General features: G+C 42.1%; 1 protein-coding gene across 3 annotated transcripts in view; it reads left to right on the plus strand.

Moving 5' to 3' along the window:
* Window positions 1–4,774: 4,774 nt before the first annotated feature.
* RIC8B (RIC8 guanine nucleotide exchange factor B) overlaps window positions 4,775–24,070 on the plus strand; it is a 40,296-nt gene continuing 21,000 nt past the window's right edge. For all 3 annotated transcript variants that reach the window (XM_063321257.1, XM_063321238.1, XM_063321248.1), the window contains exons 1-3: window positions 4,775–4,956; window positions 8,314–8,361; window positions 22,310–22,918. In XM_063321257.1, the coding sequence (XP_063177327.1) occupies window positions 4,870–4,956; window positions 8,314–8,361; window positions 22,310–22,918 (744 nt within the window). In that variant the 5' untranslated portion in view covers window positions 4,775–4,869. The remainder of the gene's footprint in view (window positions 4,957–8,313; window positions 8,362–22,309; window positions 22,919–24,070) is intronic.

The raw sequence follows: 24,070 nt of genomic DNA on the forward strand, positions 1-24,070 counted from the left end.
TATGAGGGATTTTCGCACTCAAATAAAGTTCTTGAAATTAAGTAGATACCATTTAAATTTACTTAAATACAAAAACTTCTACAAGCTGCAAACCTTTAAAAACCCCTAAATGGGACCATGTGTGTTTTTATCCTACGAAGGACTCGAGAACGTCCTTGGTTGAGAGTTTGGGCTCTAAAGTAACTACAGGAATGAGCTGGAAATCTTCAAGGACTGAGGGAACACAGGTGTTCCAAGCCAGGTTTGGCAAATGTTTGGGCTCTTAAATATTCAGCCAAGGTCCTAGTGGGGTTTTTCAGAAACACAGCAGGAGCCTATCTCCACCTTTGTGTATCTGATGAAAATCTTGTTTCCTGGGTTAGTGTCACAGACCTTCTGAAATTTTATCCCTGTCAGCTGGTGTTATTACCCAATATACATTTACTCTTCACTTTTATTAAGGACAGGTGGGAGCAGGCTTAGGCTACCTACCTCATCTATTTTATTCTTATTCAAGTTACCTTCAGGCAAAATTGTCTACATGTGAAGAAGGTGAGTCATGTGAGGAAGTTTTCTGAGTGGCCGGCCTTTAGCAGCTGGAATTTTGATGTGTTCAAGACCAAAGTCCTACTTTGCATTTTGCTATTGAAGATGTTTAAATCAAAGCATTGATTCTGGCCTATTAATTATTAACAAGCACAGAAACACCTGCCTTATCAAGACTGTGAGAAATTAGTATGAGAAAGGCAGTGTCACTAGGATAGAAAAATCCGCTTTCTCTTCTCTGGTGGATTCCAGATCTCTGCATTGCATCACACCTGCCAAGAGCCCACTGTGACCCTGTTCACTCATTCACTGTCCCTGGAACATTGATCAGTCTCCAGTTACCTGATGGACTGTTGACCGTGACCTCCAAGGACCAGATGTATAGGTGTGATGCTTGTGGGAAGAACTGACCAGTAACTCCAAGCTGGGTCTTTGGAAGGATAAGGATGGAGGCAAACACCATCACCACTCACGGGAAGCCAGGCTAGAAGTACTTCCTATGTTTTTTGCAACAACTTGTTAAACCCAATGAAGTCTAATCCCTGTTGACTGAAAGAGAAGAGAAAGTGAGAATATTTTAGTATACAAATGTGCTGTATCCTTCAACATGTTTGGGGACAACTTATTTACCCTGACTTGAAAAGCCCAGGGAGACTGCTCAGGAGCAAGGATGGATATTGGATACAGTGTCAGTCCCAGAAATAATAACTTTCTGAGTGGGGAACAGCAACACCATGAGCAAAGTGCTGGGAGAGGGAATTTTGATCAACAGCAGCACCACAAAACCGCTCATAAAAAAGAGACACAGTCAGTCAGATAGGGCTTTGAAAGTCTGTTTGCAAAAGAACCTCCTCAAGCTCTTTTTTTTTTTTTTAATTCATTTAGAAACTTGTGTTGATGCCACAGGAGTCTGAACGTGCACTCCTAAATACCTTTGAACTGCTTCCTGATGAGAGCTTTGAAATTTAAACTGGACATTCATGGGGAGCAAGATACAGATTACCGAACACAGCTCTACAGAGGTCACCATCACCACCTGCATCAGAAACGCTGCAAGGGACCTTCCTTGACTACCACAGGTCAGAACCCGCCATATTAATATAAACTGCCACAGCTTTCAGGTCACGGGGGTATGTATATACCAGGCTGTGAAGTGCAGCAGCTCATGAGAGGATGATAACCTCTGCGTAGAATGGCTAGTTAGGGGCAGGAATTTCTTAAATCATCCTAGTACAAATTGCCAAACCTCCTGAGTCAGAGCCTGCAGACTGTTAATTAAGCCCTTCCCTTGACCATGGTAACTGAAACTGCTGTTTCTTGCTTTGCCACATATTCATGTGTATATAAAGTAAATATGTGACTACACAAATCTTTCTGAAGAAGATTTTATACCACATGCCAAAATAATCTAATTCATTTACACTTCTTCTCTTTCTTTCTATTTTTCTTTTTTTCTCTTACCCGTTTCCTTTTCCTTTTCTTTTTTCTTCTTTATTTCTCCTTTTTTCTTTTTCGTTTTCTTCTTCTTTCTCTTTTTCCTCTTTTTCTTTTTCTTTTTTTTCATGCTCATTTTCTGTCTTTCTTCTCACAACAAATATACATTTGATCAAAAGTGTGATCTTTTTCAGGCACTAAAACATATAACCAAAGATAGGTATAGGTAATATACACAATATAATATATTGTAATATTATATATTATAGCATCACTAATATAACATATATAATATTTAAAATAGATATACACACACACAAATATACATGTATGTATGCATATAAAAATCCATTACAATTCTTCAAGATTTTTCATTACCAGGTAGAAAAAAGACTCAGCGGGGGAAGAGCAGTGAGAACTCCATTCACTAGCATGAATCCTGTTTTTGTCAGGCTACCTCTTGCTGCTAAGGTCACTACCCTTTGACAAAAATGGCCTCTGACCTCCCCAGCCCCACAATTCTGTTGTGACTGACCCTGAAACCCATGAAATTCAGGGGCAGACATTGCTTTGGAAGGTTTAGATAAAGCTGACTAACATGGGAAGGGCTCATGGTATGCACCCATCTGAAAAGGTCTGGCAGTTCTTTGGTAGAGGATGCAATTTATTCTGTCCCCCTCTTTCATTGAAATCCTAATCCTTCATATGCTACCTAAAGTGGAAACTAAAACGCACTGATGATGAATAACAATGTGCCTTTAAAGGGCAGTAACAGTATTTTAGTCTTTATTTTTTTAGGGTTTTTTTTAAATTTAAACAAAAAATTTAATTGGCAATGTACAAGTAAAATGAGTGTTTCGCGGTGCTGTGAAGTAAATCTAAGCAGGCTTATGCTTTATGATGGAATTATAATCAAGCAACCAAAGGATTATTTTTACTGGATTTCTTTCAAAAGCTGCATTAGTATACACATGCACCTGACTCAGGAGAAATGGTTGTGCACTGCGGGCTGGATTTTGTTACTCCTTGCAGTCCAGTGACCATGTTATTCTGGTTTTGTATCTCAGTTCAACCCATTGTGGCAAGAAACCCCAACCAGAAAATTCAGATCCCACTTTGGGTCTGCATCTTAAACACCCACAGGCACACGCTGACACATCTTAGCACCTTCAGTGCCCTTTGGAGCCACTGTCCATCTGCAGATGAAACTTCCTACCCTGCTGGTATTTTCTGCCGTGGAGCTGATTGTTTGTGAGATGAAAGGTTTCTCTTCATGACCGGGGAGTACCTCCTGAATTGCTGCTGAAGGAATTAATACATCAAGGAGAGACCGACTGCAGCTCCCTCTGAAGTCTTTTTTATTGACGTGTTTTTTTGTTAACTTCAATATGTCATTTTCTGCTATCTGAACGATGAATTTTGTTTGCGGGGCACCCTGAGTATGGAAATGCTACATCTCCTTGGTGTAGTTTAATCCTATGGTCTTGCTTTAGAGACACAGCTCACCTCTGCTCTGTCATGGCCTGGCTGCCGTCCCGGCACAGCCCACCCTCCCCTCCCGCCACCTCCCAAACAGAGCATAGCAGCGCCGTGACACTGGTGTCTTCTCCTCTGTGCTGCCCGGCTAGCTCACACCCACATCCACGCCCTCAAAAAAAAAACCAGTAATAAGAAAAAAAAAAAAATATATATCTCAACTGCTCTGCGAATGGTTACGCAGGCGTCTGTGGGAAGGCGGCCGTGCTGCCCCTCAGAGATGGGGGGTCTGTCTTCATAGAATCATAGAGTCGTTCTGGTTGGAAAAGAGCTTTAAGATCATCAAGTTCAATGGTAAATCTAATACTGCCAAGTTACCACTAAACCATGTCCCTCAGCACCACATCTACACGTCTTTTAAATACCTCCAGGGATGGCGACTCAACCACTTCCCTGGGCAGCCTCTTCCAATGCTTGACAACCCTTTCTGTGAAGAAATTTTTCCTAATATCCATCCTAAACCTCCTCTGGCATAGCTTGAGGTCATTTCCTCTCACGATATTGCCTGTTACTTGGGAGAAGAGACCGACCCCCACCTCACTACAGCCTCCTTTCAGGTAGTTGTAGAGAGCGATAAGGTCTCCCCTCAGCCTCCTTTTCTCCAGGCTGAACAATGCCTGTTCCCTCAGCCGCTCCTCACAGGGCTTGATCTTCACCAGCTTCATTGCCCTTCTCTTGACACGCTGCAGCACCTCAACGTCCATCCTGTAGCGAGGGGCCCAAAACCAAACACAGTGCTCAAGGTGGGGCCTCACCAGTGCCGAGTACTGGGGGGACTTCAAATGGAAATGGAGAACTTTCATGCACCCCCACCGCTCTGGTGGGCTGGACGTGAGGAAAAGGGTTCTGTTTTGCTGCCAGGCAAACGCTGGGGGCGGATGTCGGAGTGTGCTTTGTGCCACTGGGCGACCCGAGGGTGCTCTCCTAGCCGGCGTGGCCGCTGAGGGACTCGAACCATCGATCTTCAGCTCTCCCCGCCGCCCGTCTCGGCAGGGCTGCCCAGCTGCGGACTACTGCTCCCATCGTGCCCCGCGGCACAGAGGCTCACAGATCTGCGCCGCTCGCCGCATGGTATGCCGGGAGGCGTAGTCCTCTCGCCTCATTGCTCTGCCGGCGGGCCTGGGAGGGAGGGCAGCCAATAGGAGGGCTCGGGGGCGCACGCGACTGCCCCCCTCCAGCCAATAGCGCGCCAGCGCTGCCTGCTAGTCTGGGAGGTTTTCAAGGGGAGCGTTGCGTCACGTCACGTCACGTCATATCACGTCGGGAGGGGGCGCGGGGTGGGAGGTCAGGGCGCGGGGCGGCGGCCGTTGCCGGCGGAGCAGAGCGGGGCCGAGCCGAGCTGAGCCGGGCCGGGTAGGCGGCCGGCCGGCAGGCATGGATTTAGGCGCGGTGCTGGAGGCCGTGGAGGGGCGCGGTGGCGCTGAGGCGGTGGAGCCGGTCCTGGTGCGGTACAACGAGGAGGTAACGGGCCGTTGGAGAGGGAGGGAGGGCGTCCTCACCACCCCACCCTCCCCCAGCAGTGTCGCCACCCTGCCCGGCCCTCGGCACCGGGCCGCGGGGGTCCCGCTCCCATGGCCGGCTGGAGCTTCGGCTGCTGTCCCCCGGCACCGCTCCTGCTGCCGCCCCCTCAGCTCGCCGCGCCGGGGCGGCCCGCCCGGTACCGTCCGCCCGGCTGCTCTGCGCTGCCCCGTGTGCCGTCTGCCCGCGGGCTGAGCAGGGAAGGCACCGCGGCCGTGTCGGGGTGGGGGGCGAGAACAGCGCCCGGAGGAAAGCGGGCTTCCACGGGAGCGCAAACCCGGGTGCCGCGGGTGGGTGAATCCCGTTGCCAGGCCGGGCCCCCCCGCCCCTTCTGTCCTGCCTCTGCTTTACCTGCCCGGTGTGTGGCAAAGTGGGCTGTTGGTGGCCAGGCTGTACAGGGAGCTTATTCCACAGCGTGGGTTTGCCTCACTAGTCTTTTAACCCGCATCTATCTCTGGGAAGAGGCTGGACAGAGTAACACCGAGGTCTGTTGGACAGCCACACAGCGTACCCGCTCACCTGCCCTTTGCGGGCAGTCCGTGGTCGCCAGGTCTAGCTGGTGTGTGGGAGAGAGGCCTTCGCACCGCTTCGGCGGTGACCCTGTCAGCATGCGGAGGAGTAGCCCTGCGGTGGGAGTGTAAAACGGACTGCCAAACCTCACCTGATCTTTCTGCATTTATGGCCAAGCAAAGGGAAAAGGAGAGACGACTAAAAGCAGGGCTGCAACAGGTTGAGCTTTTAATGCTGATGGGTATTAAAGAGTACCTAGTGTCTACTGCCATTACAGTATGATATGTGTATGCTAAGTTAAGAGGTGATGGGCTTTCCTGGTAATGTTGGGAAGCAGAAATTGGAGTGAAGCTAGATGTTAGGTGGATTTTATTATTTTTTCCCCTCCTCTGATAGGGGCATTTTGACACCTGGATTTCAGCAGAGCCGTATATCCACTTCTAAAGATCGCGTCTCAACACATCACATGTCTTTCCTTTGTGTAGACACTTCCGTGACTGGCATGCAAGTCCCTAAAGCTGGTACTGACTCAGAGTTTGGCTTTGGATGTAATTTAAATGCAGTTGCGTTGAACTAACTATCTGCTGAAACTTAGGGATCTGTTGCAGGAACAAACATTCAGGTTTTTAGTTAAAGATTCCTGACTCTGTGATTAGGGGAAAAGCCAGATGAATGTGGATTGGTGTGCAGTTATTCTTCAGCCTCCAAGGGATGGCTTGAAGTTTGCTGTCTTAGGTTCAATAAGTTTTAAGTCTAACAGTGGCAATAACTGATATCTTCACTCAAACTTGAGCTTACAGAAGAAGCTTGAGCAACAGTCTTGACGTAGGCTGCCTTTGTGCATGTGAAATTCAAATGCAGAGATGGATGTGGTTGAAGCGTACTTTCTCTGAAGGACTGGAAGGCCTAGAGTTCGTTAGACACATCTAACTGTTTTAACTTGTTGGCCTCTAAGCTACAGAGGAAGGATTCTGATTGAGGGAACCTTTGTTTCCTGTCTTTACTCTTGAAAATGACCCTTTGTTAAGTGTGTTCAGTCAAAAAGTGCACGCAAACATAATTTCTTAATTTTGCTGTACTGTATTTTATACCTTCTCAGCATCTTCCCCAGATTAATTATTTAGGCTTAAGTTGAATTCTCAAGGACAGAGTGAGAGCTGGTGGCATTTCTGTTCTGGCATTTCAAGTCTTTGAATGAAGTCTTGGAGTTACATGTGTAGCTAAATACTTCTTTTGAAGTTGGATGAGAATCTTTTTGTACTGTCTCAATATGACATTTCTCTTAGTGTTTCTTGTTAAGAAGTTTGCCTTAATGTTTCCTGTATCTCTCTATGCAGTGTGTTACTAACTCAGATATATTGCTTGTGGGCCAGCAAAGACTGGGCACAATATTTCAGGTTCCAGATCTTTACTCATGCCTCTTCTGTGTTTTAGGTTTTCTTAGTGTTTTTTTTTTTCCAAATAACAAATTAAATAATCTTTAATTAAAGAGAAAGGATGTATTAAGTATAGTTCTAAGGCTATAGAATAACTATAATGAGAGAAATTAATGTGTCTGTTCTTGCTCCTATGTGCTGTCCTGTTTGCAATCATTATTCCAAATCTCTTCCTCCAGCACGTACTACTTGCTTTCACTACATTTCTCTTGTAAATTTTCAAAAATCTTCATGTGCAAATGCAAAGATTGCCTTCTCTTGGTTAATTGCTCATCAGTTAATGTTCACCTGCTTTTGGCTAACATTTTCCGGAATTTGTGTTATTCAATAGTTCTATTGGGAGCCCTGTAAGAGAAAGGAAAGGAATTATTGTCCTATCATCCTCAAGGATCTAACTGATAGTGGTAATCCTTGATGGTAGGGTAGATGTCCAAGGCCTTGCTGTGTTAATCGTGAGCTTGAAAGCTCAGATGAAAGATGAGAGGTCCACTAATGTGTGATGGAGGGTCACTTTTGTTTTTCAGTCACTTGCCTGATTTGGCAAGTTGTGTATTATAAATAGCAGAAAATGAGATTTTTATTTTCTTAGAAGCTGTTCATCATGCTTAATCTTTAGCTTGGAAGTTTTAAAATGTCATTAAAATAACTCTCTGGTATTCCTGCTGTCTTCTTTCACTGGCCAAATAAACTTTGTGTCCTATGAGTAACGTTTCACTAATAACATACTTCAGGATGCTAACCTAGAACTAGACTCAAATACTATTTGAAGTGTTTAACAGGAAAAAAGTACTCATTGTTAGACCGTGGCTGTCTTGTGTTCAACTGTACCAGAGAAACAAATACCTTGGTAATGTGTTTTGGAAATTGCCACAATACCGAAAGCGGTACTTCTTGTAGTAAGGCTTACTTTATTTGTACTACTTCTTTTCTGGGTAAGATTATACTATGGTTGTTCCAGTTTGGAACACTTTAAAGTGCAGTCAAAAGCTTGTAAAGAGGAACTGCTCGGGAATAATAAGCTATCTGTAAAAACACTAGCTATAGTCTTATGTTTTCACCTTGTGAAGTGCCATGCGCGAGGTTGTTAACTTGTGTCAGAAGCACAGCCCGCAGGTCAGGCCTTGCTCTGCACCAGTGGTGAGGTGTTTGCAGAATCGTTAGTTGGAGCCGCTTGCTGAAGGAAGCTCTTGCTGTTGGGTAGAATGGGAAAAGACATGAGTTGACGTGGTTATGGCCTCATTATCTGAGTCTGATTTTAACCAGACCCCTAAAGTTGTATAACAGTTTTGCAGGTATTACGTACTTGGCAGCTGATGTTCGTGTAACAAATTTATTATTTTTTTTTTTTTAACAGAATCGGGCCATTTTCAGATTTGATCCGGCAGATGAAGACAAAAGAAAGGTAAGTAAATAGGTTATTGAGCTGCATACCTGCCCTGGTTTAAAGTGTAACAAAGGAAAAGCAGTCTCTTAACTTAGCTGCTATTGTGAAATGGTGCAATTAGTGATTATAAAGTTCTGTTTTCAATTTTATTTCTTTAGTGCAAGAGACACGACAGCTACCCATTCCCCCTTTTTCTGGAACAGATAAGCAAATACGCCTAACAAAAAGCCCTGTCTTGGATAAAAGTAGTACCAGAAAAGCTTATAGATCTTTTTTTTTTTTTTTTGGTACAGATTTGGGGTGGGGGAATAGAATGAAGATACCTTTTCTTCTGGATTGGAGATAAACACTTGAGATACACGTTTGCATTTTTTCTCCTCTCAGCAGGTAGCAATTTCTTGTCCATGTTAGATACTTAAAGAATATTAGAGATTAAGGTGAAAGGATAAGTACAAAAGAAAGCTATGGAGTTGTAAGGGAGACAAAGCTACAGAGACCTGTTAATCCAAAGGTAGCTGTAATCAGCAGAATGTGTATTGTGCACGTCAGGTTCCAAAGATGGGAAATGTTTGTGTGTTACAGCGTGGAGCTGTACAGGTGTGTCAGGGCTTAACAGGTCCCTAGAGATACATCCACAGTCTCACCTTTAGAGCTAGGGGTGCCCTTGATTTTTATTTTTTTTCCTGTTATTTTTATGGCATAATATGTAGTGACAAGATCCTTTCTTTCTTTTCTCTAATTAGTTTTTGGGCTGATTTGCATATTTATTCAGAAAATGTTCATTAATGAATGAGGCTGCATGTTTCTTTTATTTCTGAAATAAACTCAAAGCTTGAAATCAGAATTGCAATATTCCTGCAAGGCTAGCTTGTCTCATAGAATCACAGAATGGTTCAGGTTGGAAGGGACCTTAAAGATCACCTAGTTCCAACCCCCTGCCATGGGCAGGGACACCTCCCACTAGACCAGGTTGCTCAAAGCCCTATCCAGCCTGGCCTTGAACACTTCCAGGGATGGGGCATCCACAGCCTCCCTGGGCACCCTGTTCCAGACCTGGACGCAGTACTCCAGGTGGGGTGTCACCAGAGTGGAGTAGAGGGGCACCTCCCTTGACCTGCTGGCCATGCTTCTATTGATGCAGCCCAGGATGCAGTTGGCTTTCTGGGCTGCAAGGGCGCATTGCCTGCTCATGTTGAGCTTCTTGTCCACCAGCACCCCCAAGTCCTTCTCCTCAGGGCTGCTCTCAATCCATTTTCCGTCCAACCTGTATTTGTGCCTGGGATTTCTGTGACCCAGGTGCAGAACCTTGCACTTGGCCTGGTTGAACTTCATGAGGTTTGCACGGGCCCACTTTTCAAGCCTGTCAAGGTCCCTCTAGATGGCATCCCTTCCCTCCAGCGTGTCAACCATGCCACATAGCTTGGTGTCATCAGCAAACTTGCTGAGGGTGCACTCCATCCCACGTCGCCAACGAAGATGTTAAACAGCACTGGTCCCAGTACTGATCCCTCAGGAATGCCACTTGTCAGTGGTTGCCACGTAGACGTTGAGCCATTGACCGCAACCCTCGAAGTGTGGCCATCCAGCCAGTTCCTTATCCACCAAGTGGTCCATCCATTAAATCCATGCTTTTCCAATTTAGAGACCAGGATGTCATGCAGGACAGTGTCAAACGCTTTGCATAAGTCCAGGTAGATGATGTCAGTTGCTCTTCCTTTATCTACCAATGCTGTGGCAACATCGTAGAAGGCCACCAAATTTGTCAGGCACAGTTTGCCTTTGGTGAAGCCATGTTGGCTGTCACCAGTCACCTCCTTATTTTCCATGTGCTTTAGCAGAGATTCCAGGAGGATCTGCTCCATGATCTTGCCAGGCACAGAGGTGAGACTGACCAGTCTGTAGTTCCCTGGGTCATCCTTTTTTCCCTTTTTGAAAATGGGGGTTATGTTTCCCCTTTTCCAATCAGCGGGAACTTCACCAGACTGCCATGACTTTTCAAATATAATGGAAAGCGGCTTAGCGACTTCATCTGCCAGCTCCCTCAGGACCTGTGGATGGATTTCATCCGGTCCCATGGACTTATGCACCTTCAGGTTCCTCAGATGGTCTCGAACCTGATCCGCTCCTACCGTGGGTGCTTCTTCATTCTCGTAGATCCTGCCTTTGCATTTTGCAGCTTGGGCAGTATGGCTGGAGTCCTTGCTGGTGAAGACCGAGGCGCGAAAGTCATTCAGCACCTCAGCCTTCTGCATATCATGGGTGACCAGGTCTCCTGTCTTCTTACAGAGAGGGGCCCACATCTTCTCTAGTGTTGTCTTTACCCCTGACACACTTATAGAAGTTTTTCTTGTTATCCTTGATGTCCATAGCCAGATTTAATTCTGTCTGGGCTTTAGCTTGCCTAATCTGGTTCCTGGCCACTCAGACAGTTTCTCTGTGTTCCACCCAGTCAACCCATCCTTGCTTCCACCCTCTGTAGGCCTCCTTTTTGCTTTTGAGCTTGTTCAGGAGCTCCTTGTTAATCCATATTGGATATTGGACACACATCAGTTCATTCCATGATTTTGTGCAAAATCTAATTATTTTCAGGTCTTGAGTCTCTTTCTGGTAGAAACGGATGGGATAAATCTCTGTCCATTGCATTTACAAAGCCATCAGTTATATGGACAGTAATCTTAAGTGACAATTGTTTATTACACAGATGACTTGAAGACCTCTTAGCTTGACTCCTGCACTCTTGTGTACAAGTATGCAGTTCAGCACAAAAGTAATGGTGAAAGTTACATAACATTTATGGTATATATTGCTGTTGTCTCTTGTAAATCAAAATAAAACCAAATCAGGAATGTGGCCTAGAAGCCTTCCCCAGTCTTCCTGTAGAACAGGTTTGTTTCACAGTCCTGGGAGCTCTCTGAAAACATCTTTCCCTGCTTTGCTTTTTATATCTTATGGAACAGCTGTTACAGACTTCATGAGATTCCCCCTCCTGCTGATATATGTAGCTTTCTTGATTGGGATTTAGATATGTTAAATGCAGAGTTGTAGCAGGATTTTTATGGGGAATACCTTTAATTTATTACAGGATGTGGAAATTTGAATCAGTACTTAAAGCTGTAGTTGAGCAACACCCAGTATGACAAACACTTAAGTATGTTTGATAGTTTTGTAAGCTGAATGTTTTAGAGTACATACAGTTGAATCTTGTTTGATTCAATGTTTTAAGCCCGTTGCTGTAGTTGGTTGTGGCTTCTGTCTTGTTAAGAAATATTCTGAAAATCCTTGATAGAATTATTACTTAATTGGTTAATTCTTGATGCATTTTCTGGGCAAATTATTGTTCTTTCTGTGACATTAAGTTAAAGCTGAACGAAGGTCATCAAGGAGTGTTTAGGACAGTAAGTTGACTTAACAATTGTATTCTAAAAAAAAAATTAAATGTTTTTTTTTTTAAATTGCATTTTCATAGCGTTACTTCCTTACTGGAAAAGACTTTAATTATATGTGATAAGAGTCACTTTTATAAAGGCAATTTTTCTGTGCACATACGTGATAATCAAAAGCTGTGGAGTTTTATCTGTTCCTGAATCTGCCTTCGTGGATCACCAGGAAGTAGATAAGAAAAATATACATCCGAATAGATGCCAGTGAAAAATTCTGGAGTTCTAAAGCTTAAAAAGACCTACATAAAATTATTAAGTATTTGGCTTTATCTATGGCTTTACTTGAAGCTGATGTTCAGTACTGTGTTGACAGGACTATGTGTGTCCTTTTTAAGCTACATAGTTGCTTAATAACCTTAGTGTTTGTAAAACATTCGGCATTGTCCTTTTATCCTTCAGTTAAGGTAAAAATAAAAATACTTTAAATTGAAAGGTAAAATGGTACCACGCTCTTTCTTCATGCCTAAGAGGTAAATTTTCTTTTAGTTATTTACTCCAGCAAACCTCACAGACTTTGTTGTCAATCACTCATGTCTATGCGAGAGTGCAAGTAAAATATCCACAGTAGCAATGCAAGTTTTTTCTCTGCCTCATTGCACAACTTCAGCCACAACCTTAGAATTACAGCACAGTTGTGTCTGTAGTGTAATTGTGTTGTAATGTAGGCGTAACTGAGCTTTACGCTTTTCTAGGTTGGATACTATTAGGGAGAGGGCAACCCATATACAACAGTGATACGCTGTAAAATATGAAAGACAGTAAGGACAAAACTATGGCTTGACTATAGAATCTGGGTAAATCAGACAGCAAAAGTTTTTCTGCCATAATATGTCTATCAAATCATGATGCTTTAGGCTGTAAACTAATTCAGCAGTGAGTTTGTAATACTGAACTCCAGGAGGAAAGTAGGTTGTGTCCTCCAGAAGGCAGGAAGAGAGGTAATGCTATCAAGCTTGTCTTTCTGGACATAGCCACAGGACGATAAAACCCACAAGATTGTAATGTGAGCTGTTACTTGTCCTCGTTGTTTTGTTTAATGATATATGTGTCCGCATTGGCCTATATGATGGGTGCTACGGATATAAATCAGTTGTCAACCTGTGTTGTACTGTAAGATCTACTCGGATACCAGGCAGATCAAGTTGGTGCTATTCCTTCTTGTCGTATACTAATAAAAAATATGATTTTCTGAAAGCTTGTTTTTGGTTTGTGCATGTAAACAGTATAATTGCCAATAAGAGGTAATTGTGTTCTGGAATAGCAGCTGAAATTAAAGCATTGTGGTTGCTTCAGAGGAGCTTAACCAGCTCTTAGAAATCATAGAATGTGTTGGGTTGGAAGGGACCTTTAAAGGTCATCTAGTCCAACCCCCCTGCAGTAAGCAGGGACATCTTTAACTAGATCAGGTTGCTCAGAGCCTCATCAAGCCTGGCCTTGAATGTCTCCAGGGCTGGGGCCTCCACCTGGCAGGTGGAACAGGCAACCTGTTCCAGTGTCTCACCATCCTCATTGTAAAGAACTTCTTCCTAATGTCTAATCTAAACCTACCCTGCTCTAGTTTAAAGCCATTGCCCCTCGTCCTATCGCTACATGCCCTTGAAAACAGCCCCTCCCCAGATTTCCTGTAGGCCCCCTTCAGGTACTGGAAGGCTGCTATAAGGTCTCCTGGGAGCCTTCTCTTCTCCGGGCTGAAGAACCCCAACTCTCTCAGCTTGTCTTCATAGGAGAGTGCTCCAGCCCTTTGATCATCTAAAATATTTGTCTCGGCCAGCCAAAAAGTTCTTGACAGTGTTTTGCTGGGAAAGGTTGAGTCTTCAGAGCTCCAACGCTTCACAGCAGCGTGGCGTCATTGACACAAACAGTTGGTTCTTTAGGTCCATGCTGGAATCAACTCCAGAAAATGAATGTCTGGTAACTTGACTGGGCAGTCACCTTGGAGACAGGTGTCAGGTGTAGTCTCCCTCTCAATGGGGCACAGCAGGCACTTCAGCTCAAGCCTCACATGTCCTAATACAAAAAAAGTTTTGCATTGTTCTGGGTTTTTTTAGAATAACTTTCTCATCCTTTAATAGCTTTGTTCTCCATTATTTACACCTTGACAGGCCCAAATCCTGCTTCTGAAGTAGCAACACATTTGTGCTGTTTACAGACTTAAAATGGCAAGAAAATCACAGCACTGTTTGTGGCCTGGAAACGTCTGTCAGTACTGATTCCCTAGTTAGCTGTGGCATTGCACAACTGGAAGGAGTTACAGCACTGTTTGCCCAGGTGATAGAAGAACGAAAGTAAGTCTGTTCAAGGTAGCGAGCAAGACTGACTTTTTAAATTGGATGAAGATGCTGAGCTTAGGGGAGGAAGGGGCAAAAAAAGGGAGCAGCACCAAAGTGTAAGAATACTACTTATAAGCTGTGTTATTACTTGAAATGGTAGGGTCTTCATGATTGACATATTTCCTCTTTAGTGTCTTAATGCTTTGTCTGCTTCACCTCTTGTAGTACTTATAACATCTGGTTTTCACTTTACTGTCTCTGGCTTACTGTGTTGGATCAGTCCACTAATATAAATCTTAAAAGTTTGCGATAAGTTTTCTTGATTTATTGTTCAGGTTCAATTTGAACATAATGGATCTAAAATTCAAGGCCTCCTTTAGTGGGAAGAAAATCACCAAAACGGTCTTCTCTCCCGCATCGCTGAATGTTTTAAATGTGTTGAAATAGATGATAGTAAATCACATCAAGTGTAGTGTGGGGCTTTCTCTCCTAATTAAATGCATGATGCGGGGAGATTCCTTAAGGCTGTGGACTGTACCATATTTGAACTTTGGAAGGGTAGAAGCAATGAAGTATGTTGATGGAGCAAGATGCTGTCACGCTCTAAATCTCAGAAGAACCTCGTTACTAGATAGTGCTGTTGACAATGTGACGCTTCTGGGAGGTCTGAAGGTTCCTGCAGCCACAAAGGCACAGAGCTTTTCTCCTCCCCATAACTTCCTTGCAAGCTTTTAAGGTCTGTTAGTGAGTGTCCTATAAAAATATTAAGCTCAAGCGCTCCTGTGGGCACACTGTGTGGTATCTTAGTATTAATTGTTGTTGTTATTGTTCTGACTTTACTGAAACCCCTTAAGGGAATACCAGTCTGTAAGAGAAAAAAAGTTACTAAGTGTCCTTCATTAATACTAAGCATGTGTTCTAATTCCCTCTGGTCCTGCCCATTCCCATCCAGCATTTTTCAGATTTTACATCTCTTAAGGTTTATGTCAAGCCAGTGAAACCCATCTCTCCTTTTAAAACCCTTCTTTCACCGCTGGGTTACAGAGGTTATAAAGGGTTCTCCTTCTGTTCAGTGGGGAGGGCAAGGACAGCTGCTGAAAGTGCAGCTATGCAGAATTTCACCTTTCTGTGACTCGGAACGAGGTGTTTATTCCACTGGTTCTGACAACGCAGACTACTGTGCATGCTCCTCGCCTTACCTGCAGAGTGCTGTCTAACCTGAGCTCTCACACATTCAGACCTGAGACTTGGACCTCTGCCATGTTCAGAGCTGGCAGGCGCCTGCCAAAAGTTTTGAAACAAAGCGGACCAAATCCTGAAGGAGTTCAAGTGTGCATCTTCCTTCCCGCCCACGTCTGTCTACAAAGACTAGGCAAAAATTTGGCGTGGCCTTTTCAGAGGAGGCTATCTAATTGCCCTGTTATTCGACAGTGTTGATTATAAACGTTATATAAATGTTGTCTTGACTTCCGGAGAAAACAAAAGCTTGAACTATTTCAAATACTCTTGGGCTTACTTTCTTACCGCCTTGGACGCTTAACTCTGAAACTTAATAGCAGAATAAAACATTTTATTCTTTTAATGCTGCTCCTGTTAGCAGAAACAATCAGCCAATGTTCTTATTCAGCAGTTCCAAGTTATGCCTCTTTACTCCTGGAATCTCTTATTTCTGACTTGCCAAAAACATAGTTTCTCTTTGGTTTTCTACAACACTGTTTTGTATAGTATAGTGAAAATATACATGTAAGTGCTTAGTTTTGCCTTATGTGAGATGGAGCGGGACCATTTAAGAGAAGCTCCTGAATGACTTGGAGAGCTACAGAAACTTGTAAAAATTAATGTCCAGTTTATTGTGATTACCACTAACATTCCTTTCAATTGCTTGAAATTGGGTAAAGTCCGCTGTGAATCTTCATGGTTGTAGCAAAGTAGAAGGTAAGTTTGAGGAACAGATAGCAATACAGTTGGGGTAAACAATAGCAGACCTATATGACCTGTTGAGGAAACACAGTTCCTTGAACTTTGTGTCTGGCACTACAGTTGATTTCATTAACCATTCTCACCACTGAACAGCTGCAGAACTAGGTTGAATTAAATGAAGGACGTACTTCTCTGGAACCCCTAGAGAGAATTTAATTAAAATTGAAATTTGAAAATGATGAAATACATGGGTCAGAAGACAAAGAGAACTAGAGGGACTTAAGCCAGTGCAGGAGAAGGAAAGCGTGACCTGGTACCACTTACGATGTTCCCATTCTCCTAAATAAATGATGTGCACATAATGATCGATGAGGCCAAAGACATTGTGGCTTTGGGATCACCCATGCTAGAAGAGTGAGCAAACACTCGCTCCTTGGTCTATGACTTTTCTTTCCCAGCTATTAAAGAAGAGTGAGGAGGACTCATTTGATTTTTGAAGAAAGTTCTTTAAAAAGCTTAATTTTTTTTTTTTAAGTTAAGCCTAACAAGAGCAGTAAGAATTTCATAAGTCTGACATACTCATATTGCTGCCAGTGTGCTAATATCCCTCGCTGTTCCATCAAGATGGATGTATTTATATCTTGAAGTATACAGAGAAGTCTTAAGAACATTGATCTTGAGAAGTGAGTGAAGGTTATGCAAATCCAAGTGCATCTTCTGTGTCCTGCTGTTGTAGAATTTCTGTTCTTGATCGACTTTTCTGGCAACTTTGTTACTAATACGCTCTGTCACTGAGGAAAGTGGAAAATGGGAGCAACATGTATTTCCATGCCAATTTAGCAACAAGTTGGGGTTGTTTTCCCTTGCTTAAATTTAAACTTGAATGCTAAGAAGTATACCTCTACTGGTACTTAGAACGTCTATGGCATAATTCAAAACTCAAGGTGCAGAAAAGGAGAGATAATGTATGTACTCTATTTCTGTTTAGCAGAACTTTTGTTCAACTTTGAGTTGCCGCTTCTCTAGCACTGAATAATCTGTATCTTAAGTTAAATGCTGTATTCAGTAAAGCAGTGTTATTTGCTTGGATTTGAATACTTGCAGAATGGGGGCCATATTCTCTTGTTCCAGCTCTAATCCAAAGGCCTATATAAGTAAAGAGAATGATTTGCCAGAGGGGAAGAAGCAAGTAAATCTCCTTTTTTCACCAAGACATTTATTACCCTGGTATTGAGAAGCTATGGTAAATTCAACTGACATAACGTAGCCAAAATTTAGTAGTCTGGGAGTTGAAAAAAGTGGATATACGTCAAATGTGCTTTCTAAACGTCTTCAAACACAAAGAGAGGAGGTAGAAAAGGACCTCACATTCAGGCACCAAAGGACCAAACAGCAAGATTGTGAAGTACCCTATTTTTCACAAGCACCTAGTATCCCCAGCTGAGGTTGAGCCCAGAAAATATAAGCACCTGCTATAAGCACTTACGTTGTTCCCCTCTTCTCTTCCACCCCCATCTAATTAGCCTGTAAACAAAGATGGCAAAAGAAAATGGAAAAAAAGAGATGATACCTTTTTGCCCAAAGCCACACAGTAGGTCTGTGGCTGAGTAAGGAAGAAAATGCAGGTCTCTTGTATCTCAGGATACTGCTTTTTTGATAGGACCGTGTTGCTTCTTAGTATCAAGGGTTTATGCTATCAGGATAAAGGACCAAAATGGGTGAATATATTACTTGTCAAAACAAGATGACAAATGGATGTTTCTGGACTTACTGTTTTAACATACAATAAAATTTTAAAATGTTTTAACATTACTCGCACTACAGCCTAGGGAAAAGGCATGATGCGTATTGCTCTTTCTTAACCTTGCTGTTAGCACAAAAGCTGAGAATTCTTGAGTTTTGGAGAAGTGAATGTATTTTACAATAAAAAAAATGTTTAAAAACACTAGAAACTGCCTCGATTCCGTGGAAAAGTATATGAGAAACCCTTCTTTCATAGCATGACTGATAAAAGTCAAACTCCCTTCTCTATGTTGAAAGGATAGAACTCAAAAAAAGAAATCTTAATTTCATATAATAATTTAGGGGATAGCAATAAAACCCTGAAGCTAGGACAATCATAATCTATTACATGAAAGGGGAGGTACCTTGCTGTCTGAATTCTTTCAGTTGCTTTTATTTCCAAGCAAATAAATAACATCTGTGCCCCTTAGCTTATGCCATCCTAATGGCCTACAGGGAGGTAGAAAAAGCACCACCTAATGAAAATTATGATTATGCTCTTGTGGTCCTATCCTTTTCTGTTTCTCTTCTTTCTGCGCGTCCTTTCTCTCACACTGTCAGGAATAAAGCAGAAAATGTGTTGTATGGTGTTTGCTTTTAGCTGTCTCCAAGGCAGTTTCACAATAGGATGAATTTTGTTTCCTCGCTTCACAACTTCCCATGGATAACTCTTCAAATATAGTTAGATGCTCTGTTTTTTCCTAAGCTCCTATTGGCACCTGCGATGAGCAAGCAGTGGTTCGCTGTCACGGATTTTGGTAGTATTGCAAGTGGAGGTATCATAACTGAATGCTGGTTCCTTTAAAATAATTCTTGATGGCTTACCAGGGTCTAACTCAAGGGAACTTTGTCAGCAATTTTTAGGTGTTTTTCACTTATGTGAGTCTTGCATCTTAAAAAAAATGTATTTAGCTGTAATGGCTAGGAAGCTTAGTAACTTGTTCTTAAGTGTATGATGGCTTAGTTGTTAATATAGTATGCATAAAACTTTTTAATTAATGCTTTTAAAAATAAGCTCTAGCTTATTGTGAAATCTTTTATACAGCCCAGGCTTCAGGAACATGTAGAAAATGAAGGACCTTACAAGCCCAACAACAATTTGTTTTTTTTAAGTTGTAAGTAGGTTGCGAAATCTCAAAAAAAAAAAAAAAGAAAAAAAAAAAAAGCTTGTGTTCTATTTAGTATCTATCTTTAGTACAGCTATTCAGAGTTAAGAATCTTCTGTTGCTGCATTTCACTAAGATTTGAAGCCATGAGATGATGGTTTTTATAATTTTTAATTAAATTGCAAGGATAGTCTTCAAATGTGTGGAGGGAGGGTTAGGCTTCCACCTCCCATGGCAAATCAGTGGGAGTTTGGTGCCCTTTGGGATCTTCCCTGTGGTGCTTTTGACATTTTGCAGTGAGACTTCCATAGGAGCGGGTAGATGCAACTTACAAAAAAAAAAAAAAAAATCAGTCTGAATTTGGGAGGATTGATCTCTTTGTAGTCAAATGAGTGTTCAGATTTTATCTGAGATTAAAGACCAAAGCACTGGGCGCAAGATGTGTATAGGCTCTGCTGCTAACAAAAATGAGTGGAAACTCCCCTTAATTTCAGTGGTTATTGATTGAATCAGGTAATTTGTGAAGTGATCTTTGGTATTTAAAGTCCTAGAAGAAACCTTCAGCACTGTTAATGAAAAATTAAATGTGTTTTTGTGCTGTTTCTATTTACTGATAAAGCAGTCTGTCTGACCCAGTATGTCTTTGAAGTCTTCATTCAGCGTCTTGATTTGGGGAAGGCTGGTAACTTGGTTTCTTGTGTTGATAATATGGTATTGCTACACAGTTCCTGAAGAGAGGGAGAGTCTGGCTGGTGAACCAGCTGTTGAATTTGCGTAAATTGTTACAGACCACCCTGTAGCAGCTGATGTCAACAACTGCTAAGTGTAATAAAAATGTCCTTAAATGGGGAGCAGAATAAACTGACCTTTTCCTGGAGTTCTGTGAGCTGTCCTTTCAGTTCTCTGTTACTCCTCAAAACCAAACAAACCTCACGACTGTTACTTCAGCTTGCAAAGCAAAGTTAGTTGTATGGGAAACTCTCTTAACAATAGAAACAAAATTCTTGTAAGAAGTTGAGCTGTGACCAGACTGTGGATCTAGACTGGTCAGTTTTTGTTTCCTAGACATTTTTTAAAAAACCCTTCAAAGATCATAGAATGGTTCGGGTTGGAAGGGACCTGAAAGATCATCTAGTTCCAACCCCCCTGCCATGGGCAGGGACACCTCCCACTAGACCAGGTTGCTCAAAGCCCCATCCAGCCTGGCCTTGAAAACTTCCAGGGATGGGGCATCCACACCTTCTCTGAGCACCCCGTTCCACTGTCTCAGCACCCTCACAGTAAAGAATTTCTTCCTAATATCTAATCTAAATCTACCCTCTTTCAGTTTAAAACTGTTACCCTGTGTCCTATCATTACACTCCCTGATAAAGAGTCCCTCCCCATCTTTCCTGTAGCCCCGTTAGGTACTGGAAGGCTGCTATACGGTGCCTTCTCCAGGCTGAACAACCCCAACTCTCTCAGCCTGTCTTCACAGGAGAGGCGCTCCAGCCCTCTGATCATCTTCGTGGCCCTCTGCTGGACCCGTTCCAGCAGGTCCGTGTCCTTCTTCAGAAACTAGTGCGGGTGTAGCATACTGTGCTCAAGTCAGGGCGTTGTACAGCTCTGTGGGAGCAGCATTAGGTTAATGTTGAAGAACTTTGAAAACACTGTACTTGAGTATCTTTTTTCCAGGTACTTGTCTATGGAATTCCCATGGTAAGTACCTATACACCTGCACAGGTGGTCAAATGTGGGTTTTATACTGTTGTAGTGTCTATAATACCCCGACAAAGATTTGTCATGTTGCTTGTGTTATAGTAAGAGGTGGAGCTCACTCCTGGTTTTCAAACACTTACTGGATTAATCTGGTCAGGGCTGTGGGGATGTAATCAAGGTCTTGCTCATCTGGGTGGTGCTTTTGGGTGGGCTTCACCCCAGGACAAGCATACTAGAAATCATATTGTGAGTTCCTACTGTCTGACTTTGTTTACAGATTGTCTTTTAACATTGTTGAAGACTTGTGGGTTTTTTTCTCCCTTATTCTTCTGGAGTGTCTGTTGTAGATTTGCTTTAGACTTAAACTTTTTTTTTTTTTATCTTGGCATTGGTTGTAAGTGATCACAGTAACTTGCTTGGGTGTCCCAAGTGGAACTTTTGTTTTGAACTTTGGGTCAGGGTGATGGGTTGCTGTGCTCCCTGCCTTTTTATTGTGGTGGTGATGAAAAGTGCAATTCTAGAGACCGTTCTCCAAGAACTATTTTTTACTTTACTAGTATTCCTACATTTTTTTTTTATCACTTTCTTATTGACATATACTGCCTGAGACCACGATAGAATTTCAGTTCCTAAGTGGACTTCTGCACTAGGGCTATTCAACTCAGTTGCTACTCTGGCTTCTTTGATAATCTGTTTGTGTCAATGGTCAAGACACAAAGCTTGTGGGGTGAGAAGGGGGAAAGAACCGTGTCCTGTGAGGTACAATGCAGTTTGTATTGCCACTTATCTGGGAACTTCGTTGTGACTATACTTCTGGCTCTGGTACCCATGAGTAGTAGTGTTCTGAGCTTAAGGCATAAAAGCCCTATGGAGTCCTCCCCCACCAAGGAATCTCTCCTGTCCTGTCTTTTCTCTCTTGATTGATCATCTCATTGTCCGTTTCTGCCACAAAAGGTAATTTTTCTGTAATTCAGATGTTACTGTTCTGACCTGCAGATTCTTGGAGTGCTGTATTTTCTCATGCTGCATTTATATGAGTAATGTTTACCTCTGCAGTGACGATGGTATAAAGTATCGATGGTATCGAGAGCAATCGGTGTTGATGAAGCAGCAGTTTTACTGGTTTGGTAAAACGGCTATAGCCTAAGTCTTCCAGTAAAACTGTGTTATATTTCTATGTCAGGGGTAACGTTTCTAAGAATCTTACTTAGGATGGGAGAAGTCCGTAGATTAGGTTGAAGTAGCAACATAAATTATAGCTGTTACCAAACGTGGAGTATTAATATTTGTATGTTGAGCAGCAGTTATATTGGTTTGGTTTCTTTTCTCCCAGCCTCCTGACTGAAACAACCTCATCTTATAATTGTGCAGGTACTGTAGCTGTGGCTGTTCTACTTTAACATATTTTTAAAACCTTGCACTTCTCTCTAGCCTTGTTACTCTGGCTACTCAGGTTTTCAGTCCTGATACTGAGAAAACTTGGTAGCAGGCGATGGTGGATAGCATCTGCCATTTTGGCCTAATGCTTTTACGAGTGTTGAGGTACTTGGATTGTATCGCTGAGGAAAACTGCTTTTGATGGTCTTTGGAGGTATTTTGCAATAGTTTCTGTTTTGAAGAGCTAACACAGAATACCTAGTTTCTCAAGTCAAGTCAGCTGAAAACTCAAAAGTTCCCACCAAAAATATTGCCATCAGTATTTTCATGCTAAAACCATTCCTTTTTTGTTTGTTTGTTTGTGTTTGCATAGAAACTATGTGAGGGAATTCTAAACATCCTTGAAAAAGACACAAAAACTTCATGTCAAGTTGCCTGCCTGGAGGCCCTCCGGATTCTCTCCAGGGACAAGAAGGTTTTAGTGCCTGTAACCACGAAGAGGAACATGCAGATCCTTATGAGGCTAGCAAAGCTGGACACTGTGGAAGATCCTTTGGAGAGAGTGTCTGAATTTCCTGTTATAGTAGAAGCTTTAAAATGCCTCTGTAACATTATTTTTAATAGTCCTGTTGCACAGAAGCTCAGTTTGGAACTGAATCTTGCGGCTATGCTCTGCAATCTTCTCGAAAAATGCAAGGACCAACAGTTTGTTGATGACATTAAATGCTTTGATTTGCGTCTCCTCTTCCTCTTGTCGCTTCTGCACACAGATATCAGGTCGCAGTTGCGTCAGGAACTACAAGGAGTGCAAGTTTTGACTCAGGCTTTGGAAAGTTCCCTGAGTGTAAGATGGACAGAAGAATATAAAGCAGCGGAAGATCGTGACAGGCCTCCTTTATCTTTGCAAGATACAGATTGTGCCATTGAGGCACTAAAGGCTCTTTTTAATGTAACACTTGACAGCTGGAATGTCCACAGCAAGGTAAGGTTTAGTTGAAGTGGTTTTTAAATGGTTTTGTTTAGGCTGCAAGAGCCAGAACCAGCAGGTAGATACACAAGAGGCAGTTGTTGTCCAAGCCCCAGAGCAAGGATTTTAATACTAAATTTTTGCTACTGTAATTTTGATGGAATATGATTGCATTTTTCAAAATAGCAGCTAAGGTAGTTTGAAATTTTGCACCCTAATTTCTCTATATGCAAAATCACTCTGAGAAAATTTGTCTGTCTGAATTCTGCTTCTGTTGTGTATTGATGATCTTGGGCTTTCACGAGGTATTGAGTCTTTAATGCTCATTGCTTGAATACCAAAATAACTTCTTTGTTCTTGTTACTACTTAGGCAAAAAATCTAATCAATACATGTTCTGTGTAATGGGAGAGTAGCTTGGATTATATAATGCAAGTTAGAACTGTGCATTTTCAAATATTAAAAAAAAATAAGAAGGCCATTTCCTAAGAGTCTGAGATTTGTAAAAGAAAATAAATGCTCTTCACTAATGATTAGCTGACTTCTAATATAAGTCTTTCGGATGGCTACATCTCTGGAGATTGTGGACTGCGGCAATAGGGTAATAATTAGAGCTGAGAAGTCTCCCTAGTTTTTTTCTGTTTTTCTGGGCATAATGATAAGTACATCAACTGTAATTTTTAACAAATAACTTTGAAGAAAGAGTGGTACTGGTTTTAATATCTTTCTCTCCTATCCTCCCAACTCCAGGCCTGGACTTAAACGTTATCTTTTAAGATGAGGTCAAGTACAAGAACCAAACACACTTTCATTGTTATGTCTTATTCCTAAGATATATCTTGGTTTTTTTCATTACAACATCAGATCTACGTTTTTTTCTTCCTATGTGTTGCATCCCTAAATTTATAAACAGAAATGATAATGATAAATTTTTTGTTGAATAACCTAAGTCTGTGCTACAGTAATAGAATTAAAGAGGAGATCTTTTTTTCAGTCCACATCATATTGTCTCTGAAACAGTGTTAACTTGTCACTGGGCACTGAAAATATGTAGCATATAAAACTAAGTAGAATTTTACAGTAGTTAAAATGAACAAATAATTGTTCTCTTTAGTGCATTGGATTAAACAGCAAATATTATATTAATCATAACATTAAGGAATGTAAA

Source organism: Chroicocephalus ridibundus, chromosome 1, assembly GCF_963924245.1.
Source record: "Chroicocephalus ridibundus chromosome 1, bChrRid1.1, whole genome shotgun sequence".
Classification (NCBI taxonomy): domain Eukaryota; kingdom Metazoa; phylum Chordata; class Aves; order Charadriiformes; family Laridae; genus Chroicocephalus; species Chroicocephalus ridibundus.